The 22,595-nt window shown below is 40.3% G+C and overlaps 1 protein-coding gene across 1 annotated transcript in view; it reads left to right on the forward strand.

The window, feature by feature from the left end:
* kiaa1109 (KIAA1109 ortholog) overlaps positions 1-22,595 on the forward strand; it is a 103,011-nt gene that overhangs the window by 73,752 nt on the left and 6,664 nt on the right. The window contains exons 61-80 of the mRNA XM_054796248.1: positions 3,117-3,315; positions 3,397-3,456; positions 3,551-3,777; positions 5,384-5,514; positions 6,395-6,518; positions 6,637-6,749; positions 7,329-7,419; positions 11,636-11,904; positions 12,965-13,180; positions 14,707-14,887; positions 14,980-15,160; positions 15,421-15,582; positions 15,671-15,810; positions 15,951-16,146; positions 17,342-17,542; positions 17,647-17,823; positions 18,466-18,603; positions 18,898-19,140; positions 19,262-19,415; positions 21,882-22,039. Coding sequence (XP_054652223.1) covers positions 3,117-3,315; positions 3,397-3,456; positions 3,551-3,777; positions 5,384-5,514; positions 6,395-6,518; positions 6,637-6,749; positions 7,329-7,419; positions 11,636-11,904; positions 12,965-13,180; positions 14,707-14,887; positions 14,980-15,160; positions 15,421-15,582; positions 15,671-15,810; positions 15,951-16,146; positions 17,342-17,542; positions 17,647-17,823; positions 18,466-18,603; positions 18,898-19,140; positions 19,262-19,415; positions 21,882-22,039 — 3,361 coding nt within the window. The remainder of the gene's footprint in view (positions 1-3,116; positions 3,316-3,396; positions 3,457-3,550; positions 3,778-5,383; positions 5,515-6,394; positions 6,519-6,636; positions 6,750-7,328; positions 7,420-11,635; positions 11,905-12,964; positions 13,181-14,706; positions 14,888-14,979; positions 15,161-15,420; positions 15,583-15,670; positions 15,811-15,950; positions 16,147-17,341; positions 17,543-17,646; positions 17,824-18,465; positions 18,604-18,897; positions 19,141-19,261; positions 19,416-21,881; positions 22,040-22,595) is intronic.

Below are 22,595 nucleotides of genomic sequence, written 5' to 3' on the forward strand. Positions count from 1 at the left end.
TGTCTTGGGCTGCATCTATGCAGGTTTGGGTATCGCATATTTAGCATATTTATTCGAAAGCATGTATGAGCTGATGTTTACAGTAGCTCAAGCCAAGTCGGTTTGGCAGGTTTGGGCAGCTCCTAGTCTGTCCAGCATCAAGTGCAATTTTCTTCAGGTTTTCAGGGATGTCATTGCATGAAAGTTATTGATTTTAAAGGATGCATGAAGTATTTGGGGGGCAAATTCACATCAGTCTAGTAATAATTGCCTTGTGGGCAAGTCACACACTCACCTGCCTCCATTTGTCTCTTTACCCCAGAATTTCTTTCTACCCCAAAATGTCAGGTTTTTTTTAACAACAACAAATGTTAACAACATTTAGGTCATTCCTAGAATGATCTTTAGTTTTGCATTGGGGGGGGGGCGTGGCCCAGGTGGTAGGGTGGTTCTCTCCCAACCAATAGGTTCGATCCTTAGTCACCCCTATGACAAAGTTGAAGTATCCTTGAGCAAGATAATGAACCCCTCGTTGCTCCTGATCAGTATGTGAATGAGGCGACTGTGTTGAAACGCTTTGAGTGTTTTTTTCTTTCCAATGAAAATTTATATTGTAACCTTGACAACAAGAGGGGGCACTGGTTGTTGACATTCACCGTTCAAATTTTAGTTTTTGTTACACTTCTGCTACGACTTTGACAAGATAAAGTATATTGGGTATATTATTGTGTCATGACTTATTTCCATAGAAAGGACAAGCACCTGGTACAGAGGGCATCAACTCTGAATCGGGTCCCCGCAAATCAAAAGTCCAGCATAAAAATGCACAAAAAGTAACTTACAATTTATCCACCTTGTAATGGGTTGCTGAGGGACAATGGCTTCAATCTTCAAAGGAATCTGTTGAAATCGAAATTGTCTAAACTAGGGATGTCCCGATCCATATTTTTTGGCTCCAGTACCGATCCTTTTTTTTTTTTTATAATAAACTTTGGATACAAACATGAATTTGTAGAATTGAATATGGTTTTGAAAATAGCTCTTGAAAGCATTACAAAATAATGCAACCAAAGTATTGCTGAATTTACTTTTTTATTACACAGCATGACCAACAATATTGTTTGGCTTTTGTAACAAACCTCTGTGAGTCAGGGCCCTAATCCAATAAAAGATTCAATAAAAGTCCATCCAATAAAAGATACAATTTTTAAAAATGGGCCTGCAAAATACTAATCATCTGACATGGTTATAGATTAATTTATGGTGTGATTTTGAATATATGACTTTTTTTTTAACAAACTCTCTTCAACAGAATAGTAATTCATTGATGTTTCCTTGTAAAAACAACCAGTTGTTAGAGCTGCACTTTCCGAACGAGCTCCCCGCACCTGGACATAGCAGTCCAGGCACGGTGAGGGGGAAGAACTACCGCTGTAGCTACGGAGCTGAATATCCAACGTCCAACATGAAACTAACTTCACCATGGTACACCGTGGACATGTCTGCATGGTGGTGTTGCGTTTTCTTACTTCTTGCGGGTGGCAGGAGTGAAGTGGCAGCCATCTTTGAGGCCCATTACCGCACCTACTGTGTTGGAGTGTGGCCCAGAGTTCTGAACGTTATATGGCAACCGGATCGGCACAATCTCATGGCAGAAGCCGATTTTATCCGATCTTCAAAATACAGCGGCTCGGCAGCCAATCCTGATCATGAAGATCGGATCGGGACATCCCCAGTTTAAACAGTGGTGATATCAAGACCTTAAATTCATAACGTTGTCTTAACTAACAGAGGTGGTGGTGTCTGAAAGGTGGGTTTCAAGGTGGGTCTTAACTTCAGATTAAAACTACATGAAATTAATGCAATTCTTTTTCAGGCCAATCATTTTGTCATTATTTTTTAATACCAAATTACTCACTAAGTCAGATGACATACTTCGTCACTTGTGAGAGCAAGCATTTTGAACTTAAATTACCTGAATTCCTGCAATTGATTGTCCAAATTTGTTTAGACAGATTGACATGTTTTGACACATGTTATGTGTTCAGAAATTCAGTTAATATGGGCAATGGTTTTCCTATCATGAAATGCAGCAATCTGACATAAAGCTTGGTAACATTCCACTGTAGGTTTTAGGAGTTCAATTGTATTGGTTTATATTATGTATCATTATTTGGGGTGTCACGATACTCGGCTCACGAGAAGAGACCATGCACGATATTGGGTTCACGAGAACGAGACGATATTTTAACCGTACTTTTAAGAAAGCTACAATGACTAAATACAGGACTGGACAAACAGACTTTTTATTTAACTGAGTCACAAAGCAATGCCGGTTTGGAAATATTTTGCAATATTGAATGCATGACCTAAGCATGATGCTTATAATTGTTGAACTTCTTTCCACAAACTGAAACAAAAACTAAAAATGATAAAAGTTAAAGTAAAGACGGAAGTTGTAGCTGCTACTATTAATCATTTATGTGTAGTTATTTAAAGACCAGATATGTTGCAGATTGCAGTAAATTAGCTTTATGTTTATGCTAAAAAAAAAAAAAAAAAAAAAAGAACTACATTTCCCATGATGCTTAGAGTGACTCAGGAAGTCATAGAAGCTAATACTGTATCACATTTTGTCTTATTCAGCAATTATGTTTTGATATGCCAAATCTTAAGTTTGATCAAATATAAAATTACCGGTACCTTAGCTTGTCCTTGGACCTTAAAACCGCGGTAGCTGTTGAACTCCGATGGGGGGGGGGGAGCGTCTCACCCACCCGAGCTAATGAGTGATGTGGGGAAAACACGAGGCCAGCTTGGATTGCAAGGTTTACAGTGTGTGCAAAAAACTTATATGCATTTCCAATCCTACCTTGTGCACTGCCACTTCCATATTATGTGTACAGTGGCGGTGCCATAGTACACCCTGTTCTTGCAAGACAGATTTTCTCTAAACAAGAAATATCGTCACGTCTTAATCTCACGAGATCTCGTGACACCCTTAATCATGATAATAGTAGAGTATTCAAAGTACTGAGTGATTAAAAAGCAAAGTGAAATGTTACCATTCTGCTAGAAGTATATATTTTTGCCTGTACTACCAAGTAACTCATTCCACATTCTTGGTTCACTACTAGGCAAACCACAGCATAGATTTTGACACCGGCTCAGCTCTTGTCTTAACTATTGAGAGCACATTGATCACCGCCTGCTCATCTGAGTCCTTGGTCAGCAAAGGCCACTTCAAGAATTTCTGCATCCGCTTTGCAGAGGGCTTTGAGACCTCTTGGGATGACTGGAAGCCTGAAATCCGAGGCGATCTGGTCATGAATGCTTGTAAGTGAAAGCACTTTCCAATTTCTTGTGACTGAATTGCATATATCACTGAAATACTGTCTGTTTGTCATGTGTACTCAGGTATAGTTCCTGATGGTACATACGAAGTGTGTTCCAGGACCACGGGGCAGCCTTCTGCTGGCAAGTTTGAGTCAATAAAATATGTACCACACCCCAGAATTCTGCCTGAATTTTGAATTAATTTCATCCTCGCCCCTGGCTTTTCGTCTTTCAGAGAGCAGTAGTGCTGGTACATGGACGCTGAATGTGCTTTGGAAAATGTGTGGCATTGACGTTCACATGGACCCCAACATCGGAAAGCGCCTCAATGCTCTGGGAAATACGCTGACGTCACTGACAGGAGAGGACGACGTAGAAGACATTGGCGACCTCAATTCCGTCAACATGGCAGACCTTTCAGATGAAGATGACTGTGACACTATGTCACCCACCATCCACTTGGTCAGTCGATATTTACTTTGTGTGGGTTCTTTGCAGTTGTTGCTGCAAGACAGTTATAACAGGGTTGATAGCCATCAAAATAAATATTAATTTACAAAATGTAATAAATAATAAAAATAACACCTGAAAGCAATAAAAAAGCATAACTAAACAATAAAATGCACAGCTCTGGGTTGTAAAAAAAAATCATAGACATACAGTATATACCCTGATAGGTATAATTAGATTTTTTGTCATTTTTGTCTGATCACCGATGTCCTGTGGGGGACAGATTGTCAACAATAAGTTATATACCGTGCAACCTCGGTTAGCGGCCGACACAGTTAGCATGTGTTTCAGTTAACATCAAAGCTAACCGACGTTTTGCAGCCCGCCGAGTTGTATTTGGCGGCCCGTGACTTAACAGCAAAAATTACTGTGCATGCGGCCCGCAAACTCTGGACAAGCAAACGCCATCACTGAGCAAACAGTGATCTTGTCACATAGAGAAATGAACTGCGAACACTAGACAGCACTACCTACGGTCGTGGTGCTAACACAACAATGACAGCATAACAGGTAAGTAAACACACATGGGGCAACTCCTATGGGGAATAATTAACAACTATGTTCTTTTTTTGTTTTGTTTTTTTTTGTTTTTTTTTTTTACAATTTTACAGACTTTTACAATAAAAATTAAATTTAAGAAACAATTAACATACCAGGATTTATTTGGTTATTTTAATTAAGTAAGATGAATGTATGTTTATGTGAGAAGTTGTTTAGGTGTCCAAAAAAGCCGAAGTGGTCCTACGAAAAACCTTGAATAACTCCAAAGTGGAGTTAGCAACTTTTGGAAATTAGCTTATGTAGAAAATGTTGGAAACCAACCACACTTAATTTTAAAAAGAGCATCAGAAGATTGTCATTCATTTGTCCCTAACGTGTCCCTGCAGAGTCCAGAGAGCCAGTTCAGCCCACGGCTGACATTAAAGAAACGTCTGGTAAACCACATCCTGGGCCTCAGTCCCAGACCTCAGAGTGTATCTGTCCCAGCCGACTACTTAAACTGTCCCTCTCCCCACCTTCGTGGGGGGAGTACCCGGGACCAAAGACCTCTCTCCTGGGCCTGTGTATGTAGCCAGCCGTAGTGTCAAATTCTTTTCTGGGATGATAACATCACTTCCAAGATGTCAGACCTTTCTGTCATCTGCTATCAACAAATGTTTGCAAAATTCTAAGCAATACTACACCCAGATAGTATAACATGCTGCAAAATAGTATTGCTTAGAATTTGCACTGACTGACCTCCTCATTAAGATGTACAATAATTCTGGGTGAGATGACAAATCAGTGTTGCACAATCATAGGAAAGATCTCAAATTGTCTTTCCTTCCTTCACTTTGTTGGTGATGGTGGTGTTGGTGTCCCTTGTTTTGTGACTTTTGCCTCATATTACCCAGGTGGTTGTATCTGATTGAATTCTAATAAGACAAATAACACATTAATCACACATTGGGATGTTTACAGCATTTTACAGGCAGAGACTGGACATGTTTTCAAGGTGGAGATTTGGTGGGTTTGAATTGTTGTCTTTATCCGTTGCAACGTTTCTTTATCCCAACAGGAGACAATTGATCCCAGAAGGCAGATGCTGATGGGAAACCAGGTGGTTGACGCTCGTGGCAGGAAGTTTACCAAGAGGGTAGTGGATATCCGAGAGCTAAACGAACAGGCCAAGGTCATCGATGACCTCAAGTAAGAGTTCGCCTTCGACAATTTTTCATTTTATCCTGATGTGACAGTTAATGCATGTTTAATTATCCAAACGCCTTCAGTGTTCAGGGTTCAATTGCAATTAATCGCAACATTTTTCATGATAGTTTGCTCTTAATTATTTGTTTTTCTTTTAAATGTTCTGTTTATTTTAAGATCTAGGTTCCCAAAGTGGGTACGCGTACCCCCAGGGGTACACTAATTGTCATAGGGAGTACGTGAATAAAAATGAAAAAGTATTAGCGCGTAACACTCGCAATTACGAGTGCGCCTGAACACCTCACAGCGCACAGTCAGAGCAGAAAGAAGGAAGGAGACAGAGCATGAAGTTCTTCATTGTGCTGTGTGAGTTATATGAATAAGTAAGTTTGATGATTATATTGTGCATTAATGTTTCATCTTGAAGATGCCAACTGGTGGAGGTGTGACAGAAATGTGCAGTACAGTGAATTGACAGCCTGTTTCTTTTAGCTCACTGGCCAACCGTAATATAATACAGTGGTGTACATTGAAGTGATGGCATAAGCAAACAGGCTGAATCACAAATGAGAAACACTACATGTGAGTGCAGTGTACACGCCATACTAATTTATGTACTGCATAGGTAACTCACTTCACAGGAGCATCTAATTCTGTGTTATATAAAATTGTGGCGTTATACAGAATTTTTAAGTCGTTATTAACATGTTAACTTTGCCGGCCCACATTGTAATCATGCTCACACCCTGCATACATGTGACTATTAAGTACAGTCTTAAAGTGCTTGTGTGAAGTTAGTCAAAACCAAAAAGATTCAGACCAGAAGAAAGAGTGGTTGTGAAGATGCCCTTGTAGAAGTCTCTATCCTTTGACAACTCCTTAGGAAATTGGGGGCAAGTGAGGGCACTATCAACCAGGAGATTCAACGTTATCAACAGCTGGAGTCTGTGGCTGTCAATGACATCAGGAGAGATGTCAGAAAGAAGCTACGTCGTTCCAGCATGAGGGTAAGCGCTCCTCTCTTCCCCTAGCCAATGTCACTAGCCACTACTCAAGAATGACATTGTGTGTTTCCTTCGTACCTTCAAGTATCTATTTCTGACTTTGTTTTTGTCCCTTTGCAAGGCGGCCTCTCTAAAGGATAAGTGGGGTCTTGGCTACAAACCAAGCTACAACCGCTCCAAAAGCATCTCAACAGCAGCAGGTCGACCACCTTTAAAAAGGATGGACAGACAGAGGTAAAGACGGCAAGAGAATTCATTCAAGTCAATCAAATTATACAAGTAAAAATGACTATGGATGGGCATAATTAATTCATGCACCAATTTTTGTTGGTGAGGAGTCTTGCATTTGTTATGAAGCGATGGAGGCATACTTGATTTTACTACTTGGCAGCTACCAGTAAAATGTACAGCTAAATGAGGCCCAGATAGTTTGCCTCCTGAACAGGCTCGCATGTAGTTACAGTAGCAGAGTGATGATCCCCCCACAAAAAGTATGTCCGTCTGCCACTCCACAACAAGTAGTCTTTTCAACTGCTAGCTTGAAATGCTCACATTTCTCTGGTGTGACTATTGATATTACACTTTTTTTGTTTTTAAATGTGAAGTCATAGAAAAAGAGACATTGTTTCAATCAATAATACGTTTAATATCTCAAATTTCATGGGGTATTTGAGCATCAGGCTAGAGTAATGAGTAGAATGATTGAAAATAACATTTTCTTTAATGAAGCATGTTTTTTGAAAAAAACATATATTTCAGCAATGTTGCATAATAGTTCATGATGGGGGTTTTTATGCCACTTGCTGCTTGCAGTTCCAGAATAGGAGATGTGGATGACTTCCCTGATGTCCGAGTGGATGCATCCTCTCCTGGACCCAGAGTCACTTTCAACATTCAGGATACGGTAACTTTAACATTGTCCTTCAGGCGGTAATTAAATAACCGATATAGATCCTTGAAACATATAGTTATTCCCATAATTACATGTTGTAAAGGTGCCTTTTTTCAACCAAAATAATATATAAACACCACCACCGGTTAGGAGATGTTACCAATAGTGGTTTGAAAAAAAAAAAAAAAGATCGAATAAATAAATGGCTACATTTGTCACAACTCTTGTTCGATCTGAACAAGGGGATTGGCATGCACAGCTTTCACTCCTCACTGTCTGGTATTCACATACATGCCTTTAGAGTGTACACACACAAAAGCAGTCTCAGAGAACCAACAATTTGCAGTCGTTATATGGTTTTGATAGGCTTTACATTCAATGATAGCTAACCTTAGCCACATCTCTTTCCAAAGCTGGTAACAATCATGACGTGTGTGTGTGTGTGTGTGTGTGTGTGTGTGTGTGTGTGTGTGTGTGTGTGTTGCGTGGGGCGTGGCTTGGTGTGTCGGAGCAGGAAATGGGCAGAAGATACAGTTTTTGAGGGTATAGAGTCCCCATGCAGTACCTAAACATGACAGACTGCACCTTTAATGCCAATCAAAAGGGCTGAGTTCTTTGCCCTCCAAAAATAGCTATTTTATTTAAACTGCATGAAAAATGGAGAGTCACCAGTAAGTCACCCGTGGGCGGAAGTAACAGCACTCACTTAATGTGACAGATTGCAGTAGCGCTTTCCCATGACACATTTCATCTTCCATTTCCATGTTTATGTGGCATTACCACGCACAGTTACTAATGCAAATACAATCGTATTGATATAACAGGGCCTTAGCGAATCATCTCAAATAAATCATTTTATGGAATGTTTTCGAATGATTTTATGTTTTTTGGAATTATCTTTACCTTCTTTTCTGTAAATCACTTTGAATTACAGTACCTCGTGTAGGAATTCTGCTCTATACGTAAACAAATTTGCATTGCCTTGCCTTAGCACAAGCCTAGTGCTTGTGTGCTTGGGCCCTAAAAGTCCTTATACAATCATCCCAAAGCCTTGAATCCACACAGGGAAAATGCTATTTTACTATATATTTTACTGCTATTATTTTTAGACATTTTAATTTCTTTTTTTCTTTTTTTTTCAAAATTATTAAAGTTCCGTTTTTTTATTCCTCTTTTGTTCATTCAACATTAATAAGCAGGCATTGGAGTCCACAATTGCACCTGTCAGTCCAGGAGATGTATTCAAGGTATTTGTTAAAAACTACACTTCTACTAATAATTATACTGTACCTAAGCTTCACCAAATAATACAGTACTTTCTCTTCTTCTCTGTGGTTATGGTGCTGCTAGGATTTTTAAAAGCCAGATAGGATGACGAAATATTGTCTTCAGCTTTCAGTATGAATTTAAGAAACAAGAACAAGAATGTAAGTGGATTTGCATAGAGTAGGGGGGAGAATTATTTGATACCGTGCTGATTTTGCAAGTTTACTCCCTTACAAATTTATATAAACAATCCAATATTTTAACAGAGAGAAATATAACACCAACAAAAAATAGTATAAATAGATGTTTGAGTGAAATAATTATTTGATCCCCTACCAATCAGCAAGAATGGAATGAAGAAACTACAAGTTAAGTCTACCCTCCTCGCTCTGGAGCTCCATGCAAGATTTCACAAAGTGAGGTAAGGATGATTCTGAGAAAGGTGAGGGATCAGCCTTGAATGACGCAGGAGGAACTGGTTAATGATGTCAAGTGAGCTGGAACCACAGGCACCAAGAAAAAAGCATTAGTATCACTTTGAGATCCTGCAGTGCCCGCAAGGTCCCCCAGCTCAAGAAGGGACATGTACAGGCCTGTCTGAAGTTTGCTGCTGAACAGCTGAATGATTCAGAAAAGGCATGGAAAAATACGATGTGGTCAGATGAGACCAAAATTGAGCTCTTAGGCATCAACGCAAGTCGCCACGTTTGGAACCAGACAAGTGCTGAATATGATGACCCCTTAGACACCCTCCCAACTGTCATAACATAATTCAATTCACAGTTCCACATGTCCAAAAGGAGTAGGAAGAAGCAAAACTTATTTAACCCCACACTCCATCCGTTCCACATCTATTGCGGTACATTTATTCACTTCCTGTATTCCATATGTGATTTATTTAATCACGATGATGTAATTTTGAAGATTTTTTCATAGTAAATAGAAATCATATATAATAATCAGTGTAATAATAGATAAATAAATAGTACGGAATTGAGACAAACATAAGTTCAAGACTCTTCTTCCCTGTATTTTGCAAACAACAACTGCTTGTATTGTTTCTTGAATTTGCTCATCTTGGGGCATTGTTTGAGTTCCTTACTCAGTCCATTCCAGAATTTGATTCCACATACTGAAATGCTGTGGGTTTTTATGGAGGTGGAAATATTCCAATTTGGTGATGTTTCCCTGCTCAGTGTACAAGAAGACTTCACTACATTGTACTGGAGAATCTTGGATGAGACTCTCCTGGGCTCAGCCAGAACACTGAATATGGATCATGGATGCGTCTTCCAGCATGGCGATGACCCAAAACATACAGCACCAAAGAAGCACGTTATGACCCTGGAGTAGCCAGTCGCCGTACCTTAATCCCATAGAGAATCTGTGGAGGGAGCTGAAAGTTGGATATGCCAAATGACAGCAGACTATTTTGGCTCTTTTACTGACCACAGATCATGACCACCGAATACGGGATTGCTTGCTGATACCTTGACAGTTACGGTTGCCGCTGACGCTAACAGGCAAATCAAAGGAATGCCTCGCAGGAATAAAACAAAACAGCCTTCCGCCCTGAAGGAAGAGTCCCAGGAACCGGAGGTATGAGATGATGGAAGAGGTAGTAAAAAAATCATATAACATTTTCCAAGGATAAATGGGGTTTTACTTGCGGTTCAAATACCTATTCTACTCAAGCAAATGCTCATGCATTTATAAGCTTTATTTTTTTTCTGGATTTTTTTGTTGATGTGTTTCTCTCTCTGTTAAAATAAAAATAACCTAAGATCTATGTATTTATTTATTTATTCATGGACCAAAATATAATTCCTCCTCCACAGTCAGTGTGCACTGTGCAGGATATTAATTTGTCCCAGCTGCTGTGTGGGTTAGGACTATTTTGGTACAATAAAACAGGCAAACTGAAATGTACATTTTGAAGTCCACATATTCTCATCCTGTCTTGGAACTATTTTTAAACATCCTAATTGGCTTTTCTACAAACTAATAAATTGCTGATCTCTAACAATAATTATGCATGGTCATCTCTTGAACTGCAGTGGTTCCCTTTGGTCACTCCAAAATATTCATGCAGAAAACCTCACATTTTTATGACGGAGAAAAAAAACGTGTCATTATCATGAAAATATGATAAAGTATGATTACCTTTTTTGTAATGTAATTTGGCAGATCTGATATATCATTGACATTCTTCTGTGTAAATCCTTGATGGTTTGGAGGTAATTAGCTCTTTTTTTTTACTTCCTTTTTTGTGCTATAAGGCATTTACTTGCTTATTATTTAAAATAATATACGTTTAAATGTTTGTCTAGGTTTAAAGTTGATACAGTTTTAAAATAGAGAAACTATATGTTGCTAGTCGATCTAGCTTTCAGAGTCAGTAATACTTGCAGTACTTTGCTCGGTCTGTTCCTTGTTTTTTTTCTCCACTTTGTGTGCTTGCATAACGCATTGGAATCACCTTTTTGCCATTGATCTTTATTGTGCTTGTTTTGCATTTTCTCCAGTTGGGGTGTCATGCCAGCTTCATCTCCTTCACTATCTCTGCAGTTCTATTCTAAAGTGCATGACATCTGAGAACAGTCGCCGGATGGTAGTGGTCTGTCTTCGGATGATTTTTGCAATGATAATTATATTGTAATTACCTCATAACAGATCTCAATCTCCTTCATGGTTTCTCATTTCTAGTCGAGTTGGGTATCATTTGGAATGTTTTAATATTCCAGCAAAAAGATTAGATAAAGCTAAATTGTTTGTGTGTTTAAATGAAACAGTACATGGGTGGGTGATGGGTTGATGTTTGTACCGTATACTTTTTTTTTCCCCACTTGCATTTAATTATTCTTGGGCACCCGACCTTAAATCCCTAGGTAGCTTTGTATTTGAACTATGTTCCAACATCAACTGTCCTCAACTGAGTCTGACGTTCTGATCTTTTGTGAAGTTTCCCGAAGAGTCAGAGATGGACCTTTTATCAGTCACCATCGACGATCCATCCCATCCTCATCAACATCACCATCTTCATTCTTCATCTGTAATTGGAGACCAGTGCTCAGTGTTCAGTGCTCCTTGCACCCCTGCTGTCCTCTCACCCACGATTCCCTTCCAGCACGATGACATGCGGCGAGATGACCTGTCCTCGTCTTCCTCTGAAGACTCGGAAAAGGAGGACGAGTTTGAACGTGAGAGACCCCTGAGCTATCGAAGACCTTTGTAGGTGTTTTCTTTCACATTATTTGGACTGATGTTCACCATCTGACAAGACGATGCTGTGTATTGCATGCAATCTTTGTCATAGCAATTACCGTATTGACCCGAATATAAGACGATTTTGAATATACAATGTATAGACTAGACTAAAATAGGCAACCTTTTTTTCAAGGTCAGTTTTTGGAAGAATGCAAATGTTCTCCAATAACAACTGGTAGATTAATAATAATAATAATAATAGAAGAGAAATTAAATCATATTTCTTAGCTGCTTGACAGTTGCTCGATGACTGTTTCAGTGATCAGCATGATGTTGAAATTGGCATCAATACTCCTCTATTGTTTTCTAGGGCTGTGTTCATGCGTGTGCATCAATATTCTGGTCAAGACCAAAAAATAAAAAGATTAACATTGCAATCACACCTTTTTTGTCATTGGACCAAAGACCAATAACAAAACAAACATAATTGCCATAAAGTAACTGCTTTTGTGACTTGTGATGTAACTCAAATATTCCAACACAAGATGCCGTCTGATGGGTGTGTGTGTGTGTGTGTGTGTGTGTGTGTGTGTATGTATATATATATATATATATATATATATATATACACACTGCTCAAAAAAATTAAAGGAACACTTCGAAAACACATCAGATCTAAACTTGGGGAAAAATGATCTTGAATATCTTTCCTGATAATAAGTGGGTGATGTTTTAGTAACAAAATGATGCCACATAATTTGATGGAAGGTAGAAATGAAAATGGTCACCCTATAGAGTGGGGAAATCAAAGACACCCCAAAAATGAAAGTGAAAAAATGATGCAGCAGACTGGTCCATTTTGCCAAAATGTCATTGTAGCAACTCAAAATGATTCTCAGTAGTTTGTGTGGCCCCCACGTGCTTGTACGCATGCCTGACAACGTCGGGGCATGCTCCTAATGAGACACCTTCTTTTTATAGTGGAAAAAATACCCTCTTGAATTCAGGTCAATACTGTAATCATTTCTGCTTTGATGTAATATTTATGTTTTCATTGAACACTTTCTTTGTTCTTTGCTTTTAGTCAAGCTCCTCACAGGAAATCGTCAGGCTTTTCGGCAGTAAGTCAGTTGTTCAGCGAGCGTTGGCCAAGTACACCTGGCAGTCGGAGTTTCAGTGGCCCAACAACTGAAAGAAACATCGACTTTGAGCTTGATGTTCGTGTGGAAATAGACAGTGGGAAGTGTGTTCTTCATCCGAGTACTCAGCAACCTGAGCATGAGGACATTTCTCTCAAGAGGTGCAGTAAGAGTCATCTCCTACAGTCTTGTCTCTGTCTCTGTAGGTCAGGAATAATAAAATTGCAAATGAAACTTTAATTAAACCACCCCCCCAAAAAAATAAAACAAAAGTAATTTTACATAGAAAAATGTATCTATTTTGTATATAGTATTTTTTTATATATCCGCTGAAGCTTTTTTGTATCCTTGTTAAAACTTATTGCTTTTGTCGTCATATTTTGCTCCTCCTCGTCCTGCTCCTTGAACCGAAGATTGATTTATTTTGTAATGGTGCCCTACAGCCGCAATTTCTACCTTCCATCAGCATGTTCAGAAGTCTGACTTTCTGTGCGATGGTTTGATTGCTCTGCCTTTTGGGTGCAGAATGTTTCGTCGACATTGTGGGTTTTGTCGGGGAGAAAACTTGCAACCATACAGTGTTCAGGGTCACACGCTGACAGGCAGTAAGCAAGCAGCTCACACAGTTAGCTAGTTTGCTAGCCATGACCACAACGGGAGACAGCACAAAGGAGATTGGCTATAGACCATTGTCCCTCAGTCAGGATGCAGAAGACAATGGGCAGCACAGACAGAAGAGAGAGAGACACAGTCACCTCCTGCTAAAGCACAGAACTACAACACTCAACTTCCCACAATGCAATTCTTCTTAAAGGGCCAGGCTCGGCCTGTGACAGCGTTCATGTGCTGTAAAGGGGGGAAAAAAAATAAAGCACTAAAATTGCACTAATACACTCAGCGATGCCGCAAAAGGTGAACCGTGATGGAGCAAGGGAACACTGTACAGTGGAACCTTGGTTAGCGTCATTCATTCGTTACAGAAGGGCTAAATCTAACAGAAATGGACACTAACGGACAAATGTATATTTACGTCTAAATTGACGACGTGATTCTTGGCGTGACTGTTCCCAAAGACAACGTACCAGCAAGACACCATGCGGACACCACCTTTCTGTTTTGTCATGAGTTATTTCTTGACTTCAATAGCGTTTCTCACCACAATACTGTAACCCAAAATGGAGCCAGAGAAAGTTGCAAGTGCCAGCATTTTGATAATGGATTCAATAAATAACTCATGACAAAACAGGAAGCTAGAGTCTGTGTGGTGTCTCGCTTCCACATCATGTCTTTGGGAACAGTCAAGTCTTGGGTGAAGGTAAAACTTTAAATGTTCATTTATCACCATCATTCGTCATTTGTATGGCGTTAGAATTGTTTTATGCATGTAAAAATATAAAAACATGTTTTGTTTTAACATTTTTTAAAGTCATCCACTGATGACATCATAGACAGGCGACATAGCTGACTTTCAGTTGTGGTTGCCATTTTGTTATCAAGCTATGCTAACAAGGGTGTTGGTGATAAAAATACATTAAGAACACAGTTGGACTCACGCTGTGTACTAATAACACAACACATGCGCCATATTGTATGTTAACTGAAAAATGAAAAACCACGCTAACCTGACGCTGAGTTCCACTGTGCAGTCGTCTAATTTTCATGACTGTTTGCCGTGTGGGTTTTCTAGGAGCTGTGATCGCAGCCTGAGGAGTCTAGACCAGGAATCTCCTCCCAAGAAGAAAAAATTGCAGCCCGCTTATGTGTCCACTACACATCTCCTAGCTGGCAAGAAATGTCCCTCTTCCCTGCAGACCAAATCCAACGACCTAGAGACCACAGTTTTCTATATTCCAGGAGTGGATGTAAAGGTCAGTTTCTCCATCAGCAATCCAAAGTGTGCACTGTTTGTAATAGATTTTATTGCTTTGAATTATTAATTCTCCCTTTTCCCCCATTCCAGTTGCACTATAACTCCAAGACCCTTAAGACCGAGTCGCCTAATGCCTCACGTGGATCCTCCCTCTCGCGCACTCTCTCCAAAGAGTCAAAGCTGTATGGTATGAAAGATAATGGTCCTCCAAATGCTGTCCAAAGCAAGACTAACTCACTCCTACCTCCCCCGCCCCCACCTGTTTCATCAGGTATTGATTGTTCCATCATTTTTAATTGCATGTCCTACCGCCATCTGTAGCCACTAACACTGCGCTGCCACACCGCTCTGCACTCTACATGTGGTTCCATTGCGTCACTTGCATGCAGTCATCATGAATCCTTTTATCAAATGGCCTCATGCATATTAAAAGAAAAAAGCTTAATACATTGAGCAGATTTTTAATTTGGCCAAACCTTCTTGTCTCAAGGCATGAACAGCAAGTTGTTTAACTCCAACGTGTGCTTTTAGCCAAAGGTAAGGGCAGTGGAGGGGTGAAAACAGCCAAGCTGTACGCCTGGGTGGCCCTCCAGACACTGCCAGAGGAAATGGTCATCAGCCCTTGTTTGCTTGACTTTTTGGAAAAAGCACTAGAAACCATTCCGATCACCCCAGTGGAACGAAGCTATGCAGGTTTGTTTGCTGAAGCGTGTTTACACACTCTGTCGGTTCATGTGGTCCATCACATTACCGTGTTTATACTCATATCTCTTTATTTCAGTTGTGGCGTCCCAGGAAGAGGACATGGGACAGTTTGATACAGTGGAGCCACTGGAGGAATCAACCACCTCGCTGGTTTCTTCCTCTACATCAGCATATTCTTCTTTCCCTGTGGATGTAGTTGTCTATGTCAGAGTTCAGGTACTCACAACTCACACAATCTTGGAACATATTTCCTGTAATTATTAATGATGTATATGATATTGTGGTGTGTGTTTTTTGTTTTACATCTATCAATCTAGGAATATTCAGTGTTCATGTCAGTGTGCGTGTTTTTTCAGCCCTCTCAGATTCGTTTCAGCTGCCTGCCCATGTCCAGAGTTGAATGTATGCTCAAACTTCCCTCGTTGGATCTGGTCTTCTCCTCTAACCGCGGTGAATTGGAGACCACAACTGGAGCTCATCCAAATGATGGGTCACACCCACCCTCCTCCACTCCACCAGCGCAACATATCCCCAAACTGCCTCCTAGCAAAGGTCTGTGGAGTTTTGTTTGATGTGCAATACATGACCAGCTGAAAGTTTTTGACACACTTTATCATGCTTTGAAAGAAGAGAAGGGTGTTTTCCAGACATTTGGTACTGTAAACATTGATACAGACGTACCTCGCACTTTATTGGTTCCAGACCCAACAGCGATAAGTGAATTTCCGCAAAGTAGAATTCAATATTAATAAACTGAATATTTTCATAGTTAGAGCATACAAGACCTGTTAGTACTTTTTAAATACGTTTTTTATCATTATTAGAGCCCTGTAGACCTGAAATAACACCCCTATAGTCACCTTTATACTCATATTATTCTTTGTTTACACAACATTGCTCAGCACTCATGCACAGACTACAGGATCACAGTAGGGACGTAAGAGGCGGACGCCGCTCAGAGCATATAGCAACCCAAGAAGCTAACTAGTCAGCCTATAATTTACAACAAGAAGCCAAAAACGTACCACTTGCACACAGATGGGGGGAGAACTTTTTTTCCACTCTATCATGTCAGACATGTTAAGGTGATATAATCTATGTCTCATCAATGTAACATTACTGACCGCGAGTGACCAGACTACTAGATACGAGTTTTATATATTTTATTTTATACTTTTATCTAACACAGCTGCTGCGGTATATTTGTTTTATTTCTTTATCACAATGATAATAAAGCTTTCGTACATGCGCAAATCTTTCTATCGGTGGCTAAAAATCTAAAAGAAATGGGTGTAGCATCGTGGTTAATACTGGCATGCTTTTAATTTGAAGCTTATTTTGTACTGAGTGCCACTGTGTGCATGTTTTAATGCTGTGTAACTAGACTGCTTTGCAAAAATGATGAAGTTAATACGACAACATATTTTAACATATACGGAACTCAATCTCAAATTTTCTGTATACATAAGCAGTCGGCCATTTATGTTGATGTCGACTTAAACAGGCACTTTTTAAATAAACTTGATGAATTATTGGACCTGGACTTGTTTGAAGACATAAGCGGGTAGCAACTTAAGTGGGTTCCACTGTGGAATACTGTAGTAAAGTCTAATCATACTCCATTATAGCTATTCAGTCACTTCTGTGTGCTTGAAGTTTATTTCCCATACTGTCGATAGCAATCAGATAAAAGTAAAATATCAAATGCAATGTATTTATTTTGCTATTGCTCTCTTTCTATCCCCAGCCTCTCCGTTACTGGGCAGCCCTCTGGGCAGAAGCCGCCATAACAGCAGCCAGTCAGACCTGACTGGGCCCCCAAGTAACTCCTCGGGTCTGAGCTTTACTGCCTGCATGTCTGATTTCTCCCTCTATGTCTTCCACCCCTATGGCGCTGGAAAGCAAAAATCTGCTGTCACTGGCCTACCGCCCGGCCCAAGCCCATTAGGTAAGCAAATTCTATTCTTATCATTTTTTACATTACGTCACTATACGTACAGAGTAAATAACGTGGTGGTCTGTTTTCCGTAACCGCCTATGTTTTTCCTGAAGGGACGGTAGATGAGGAGCCATCGTCTGTGACGGGAAGGAAGGACTCTCTGAGTATTAACCTGGAGTTTGTTAAAGTCAGCTTATCTAGGATGAGGCGTACAGGAGGCCCCACATTTATAGAAAGCTTCATTCCTGGTAAAGGCGGTAAAATGGACACCACCCTCATCAACATCTCAGGTTCGTTGTCAGACTTGAAAAATATCACATTATTCCTGTTTAGCCTGCCGTTGATCTCAGGCATTTTAGATGTCATTAATTAAATTGTGTTCCAATCCTGACATTCACCACTGCTTGACGAACAGATAGAATCAGTGTCACAGTGTAGAAGTTTAACTCTTGCATCTCACAGGAACTATTGTGCGTTCAAGGGCCGCCGAACACAATCACAAAAACATGAACACTAAAATCTCATCGCATGGCAAAAAAAACAATACATTGTCAGTGAAGCATAAGACATAAACATGATTGTGGGCTTTTTTCGGCAGTGGTACATGTATGCTGTACACTTTACCTGTATTATCACGTATTTAGAAATTATTACCAACTTCGGGTGAATGAGATGTCTTTTCTGTGGTAAAACAGACTATTTTTGGAGGGGAAAAAATGTTTTTGACCCAAATATGTGAATTTGCGGGGCTGTGAATGCTGAATCGTGAATGTGCAGGGATTTACTGTAAGAGGTATTGAACTAAAAACAAACTAACTAATCTAAGATGCATATTTAATTTTGTGTACGTTTCGTCAAGCACTAATCTAAATACCACTGTTTACTATAATTGTGTGTTTTTCTATGAAAGAAATGTAATCTCTTCTTTGTAGCTGTCTGCGATATTGGCTCAGCTTCCTTTAAGTATGACATGAGACGACTGAGTGAGATCCTGGCCTTCCCAAGAGCCTGGTACCGCCGAAGTATTGCCAGGCGCCTCTTTCTTGGAGACCAGACCATCAACCTACCAGGTGACTTGTTTTCCAATCAAGGGTTTTTCCTTTGTATCCTTGCCGGCATTGTTGGAGGCTCACTTCAGGGGAGTTTGAATTGGGGTTTGGTACTCTTATTAGACTGCAGGATTGTTTTCCTTGAAGTAGATGGAAAATAGAAAAGGAAAATCCTTTATTTTAAGGGTTTATCTTATATCACTTTGTAATAATCTCCCATCTTCCAGTCATTACCATATTCCACTGCTCAATTTTGACTTCTCCAAGACTGTTCCTTTACATTTACACATCTGGACTGTTACCTTCCTTCTTCAGCCTCTGGCCCCACCACCCCTGACTCAGCTGAAAACATGACTCAGCATCTGTCCCCCGAGTCCAGCCGCAAAGCGTACTGGAGAACGTGGGATGGCAGTACTGGGACGCACATGCCTCAGTCCCCCAACGTTTTCTCTGAGCACTCCACTGGAAGCAACATGTCCCCAGGTGGCCTGGGTCACCTCAAGTCTCCTGCACCCGGTCGTAGCAGGAGCGTGTCCGATTCTTCTGCACCGAGAAGAGGTGATGTCACTCAGTGGAACTCAAATGAACTTTTAGCTCACTCAATGTACAGATTAGTCCTTAATACAAGCATTGTTCTTTTCTCCACTCCAATCTCCTTCCTTTGCTTATTCACATCCAGATTCAGTGACAAAAACATCAACGCCCTCATTCAGTAAAAATGGTAAAGCAGCAGGCCAGCAGGGGGCACCGTGGGAGACACTGGTGGTGTTTGCCATCAACTTAAAACAGCTCACAGTCCAAATGAACATGAGCAACGTCATGGGAAACAACACGTATGTCATTAACATTTCTGTACTTTTTACCGTAGAGATGACAATGCCTACTTAAAACAATGCTGATAACGAGACATAAATCCAATTGTTTTTGTCTTGTATACATTGTTTACTCGTTTATCGTGGGAGATGTTTACCAAAATAGCCGGCAATAAGTGAAATCCGCAAAGTAGCCAACTTCATTTTTTTTACAATTATTATATGTTTTAAGGCTGTAAAACCCCTCACCATACACTTTGTACACGCAAATTCGTGAAAGGTGATAATAGGGGTGTCATGAGATCTCGTGTCACCTGTTGACTGGCTTGTCTTCAAATAATTTGGTCAGCTAAAATCAACCATTTCAAGGACAAAATCCTGTGGCACTGACCCCAAGAAGTTAAGTCAAGTCTACAGTCAAGTCGATGGAAAATAAAGACACTTGCCCTCACCTACCCACCTCCATCCAATTTGGCAACACAATCATCACTGATAAATCACGCATGGCCTCACTCCTCAACCAAAATTGTGTTCATTCATAGCAAGCCTTTTCTGCCACGGTTTCCAACGCTGCTCCATTACCAACACCTCCTCCACCCAGTGATGTTGGCTTCTCCCGTCATCTTGTTTCTGCCTCAGAGGTTTTGGAGGAACTCATCAAGCTGGATTCAAATACAGTAAATCTGGTGGCTATGACAGGTTTGAGCCCACATTTTTAAAAGTAGCTGCTAATGTTGTTGCTGCCCCCATATTTGTTCAACCTGTCTATTTGGCTGTGTGATTTCCCTTCAAACTGGAAATCTGCCACGATCCTCCCTCTTTTCAAACGTGGCTCTGCCTCAGACCCCAAATGCTACAGGCCTATATCCATCCTGCCCTGCCTGCCCAAAGTTTTTGAAAGATTAATTCACAAAGATAACACACTTCATTGACTTCAACCATATCATGTCAAATCAACAGTCACGATTAAGAACTGGCCAAGGATGCATCACCGCTACCCTCAAAGGCCTTGATGACATCATCATCTCCATGGACAATAAGCAGGACTGCATTGCTGCTTTCTTGGATCTAGGGAAGGCCTTTCAGTCAATAGACCACAATATCCTCCTACGTAGGCTCTACTTGTAGCATTGGTCTGTCTAAGAGTTGTACTAGCTGGTTTGCAAGCTATCTCTATAACCGTGTTCAGCGAGTGAAGTCAGAAAATGTTGTGTCTGAACCACTTAACACCTCTAAAGGTGTGCCTCAGGGTTCCATCTTAGGCCCAACCTTGTTCTCCATCTACATAAATGATGTGGCCAAGGCTATCGGTGCCTCCCGGTTACCACATCCGTACTTCAACTCAGCCTCACTCAGTCTTTTCATGACCTTCACCTGCAAAGAAGACCAAATGTATGTTATTTGATCCCCCCCCTCCAAGATTACCTGTACTGACGACTCAGAACTGGAGTTTGTCAGCTCCTAAAATTCTTGGGTAGCACTCACTTTCTTTCAAGTTCCGCATCAAAGGAACAAATGTGGCCCAAGTAAAGGCCAGATTCGGGTTCCTTTACAGTAATAAGGCCTCTTTCATTCGCTATCACACTCGAAAATTAAACCCCCAAAAAATAAAAGAATAAAAGAAAAAAAGCACTGTAAAGAGAAAAAGCTGAAATGTTTATACTAATAAGTAAGAATAACATAAATTTGTGTCATTAAATATACTGTACATTGTATAACGTTTTTGAAGTCTTTTTACAAAATTAAAATATATATATATTGTTTTTGTTTTTTATAAGTACTTACTAAAATGTCTTCAATTGGCAGGTCTGTTATGGTGGTTCACGAAGGTTGAATCCAACACAGCTTCTTTGAGTGTCACCTTTTTAAAATGCTATTTTAGGTGCCAATTTCAACTCTGTGGAAGAGCAACCTGGAGAGCGCTCCTACTTGGAAACTGTGCTTGTTGGCGGGATTGACTGGAAGCAATAGTTTAAAGTTAAGGTAGAGTTAAGGCAGAATAGCTGAAAATGTTGCTGTAACGAATACGTAACGACCTGTGGCAGCACTGATGAGCTCAGCAGTCTTTAAAAAGTTGCGAAACAAGTTATGTTCTATTTCAGCTTATCCCTCACCTGGGAGGTCAGAATAGTCAACTCTCCTATTCCATGTGAATTATTTAGGTGTTCGGAATATTTAACAGCTACAACACACTGGTTCAGCAGTTTTGGTGTTAGCCATGTATTTGGCAGGATGGGAATTTACTGCACATAAAGAGCAATTTAAATGTATTACTCCCAAAGGAAATCTACACTTGTACATGCACAAAAAGAGCAACCATAAATCTGTTGTGTGACAAAGTGACATATTGAGGTGTCAGTGTCACCGATGGTTGGCTGACCTTTGTCGATTCTTTTCTGTTCTTTTTTTTGGACATTCACTATGACAGTCATTTATGTTTCATAGGGAGCGCTAGTGCATTATTCAGCAGTGTTATTCCCCCTGCAGCTGGACAACCAGTGGTCTGAAAAGCCAAGGCCGTCTATCTGTGGGTAGCAACCGCGACAGAGAGATCAGCATGTCTGTCGGCCTGGGACGCTCCAAGCTGGACTCAAAGGGTGGTGTGGTGGGTGGAAATATAGATGTGAACACCCTGGAGATGGTCTGTAAGTAAACAAAAGCACACACTGTCAAAGCACCTGGTGTTTTTTTGTTGGTTTTTTTTGCAGCTTGTTAGGGAGCTCTTGTTCCATCAGAGCGTAAACTGTGCAGAGGGAGCAAAAACACCTCACATTTCATTTTGTTTTCATCTGCATCTATACAGTACAGTTGAGAAATAACATCAAAATTGTTATGCATTTCAATGAATGCATTTCCAGATCCAGATACAGCCTTTCCCCCAAAGTCAGCTGGGATAGGCTCCAGCATATACCCGTGACCCTAGTGAGTTCAAGCGGCATAGAAAATGAATTAGTGTATTACCTCAAATTAAGACTCACTCGCTATAATACAGTCATTGTGCCTCATTTAATAGCCACTTGAAAAAAATAATAATTAATTCAATTTCATCCCACAAAGAGCTTGGGCAGGTACCACTTGGTACTGTGGGGGTTTTTTTTTCGACTTTCGCATTTCCCCTCTCAGGGGTCACCACAGCAAGTCAATCACATGAGAGGTTTGGGCTTAGTTTTTTACGCAATCATGGCGGGGAATCCAACCCTC

This window comes from Dunckerocampus dactyliophorus, chromosome 13 (genome assembly GCF_027744805.1).
Source record: "Dunckerocampus dactyliophorus isolate RoL2022-P2 chromosome 13, RoL_Ddac_1.1, whole genome shotgun sequence".
Classification (NCBI taxonomy): Eukaryota; Metazoa; Chordata; class Actinopteri; order Syngnathiformes; family Syngnathidae; genus Dunckerocampus; species Dunckerocampus dactyliophorus.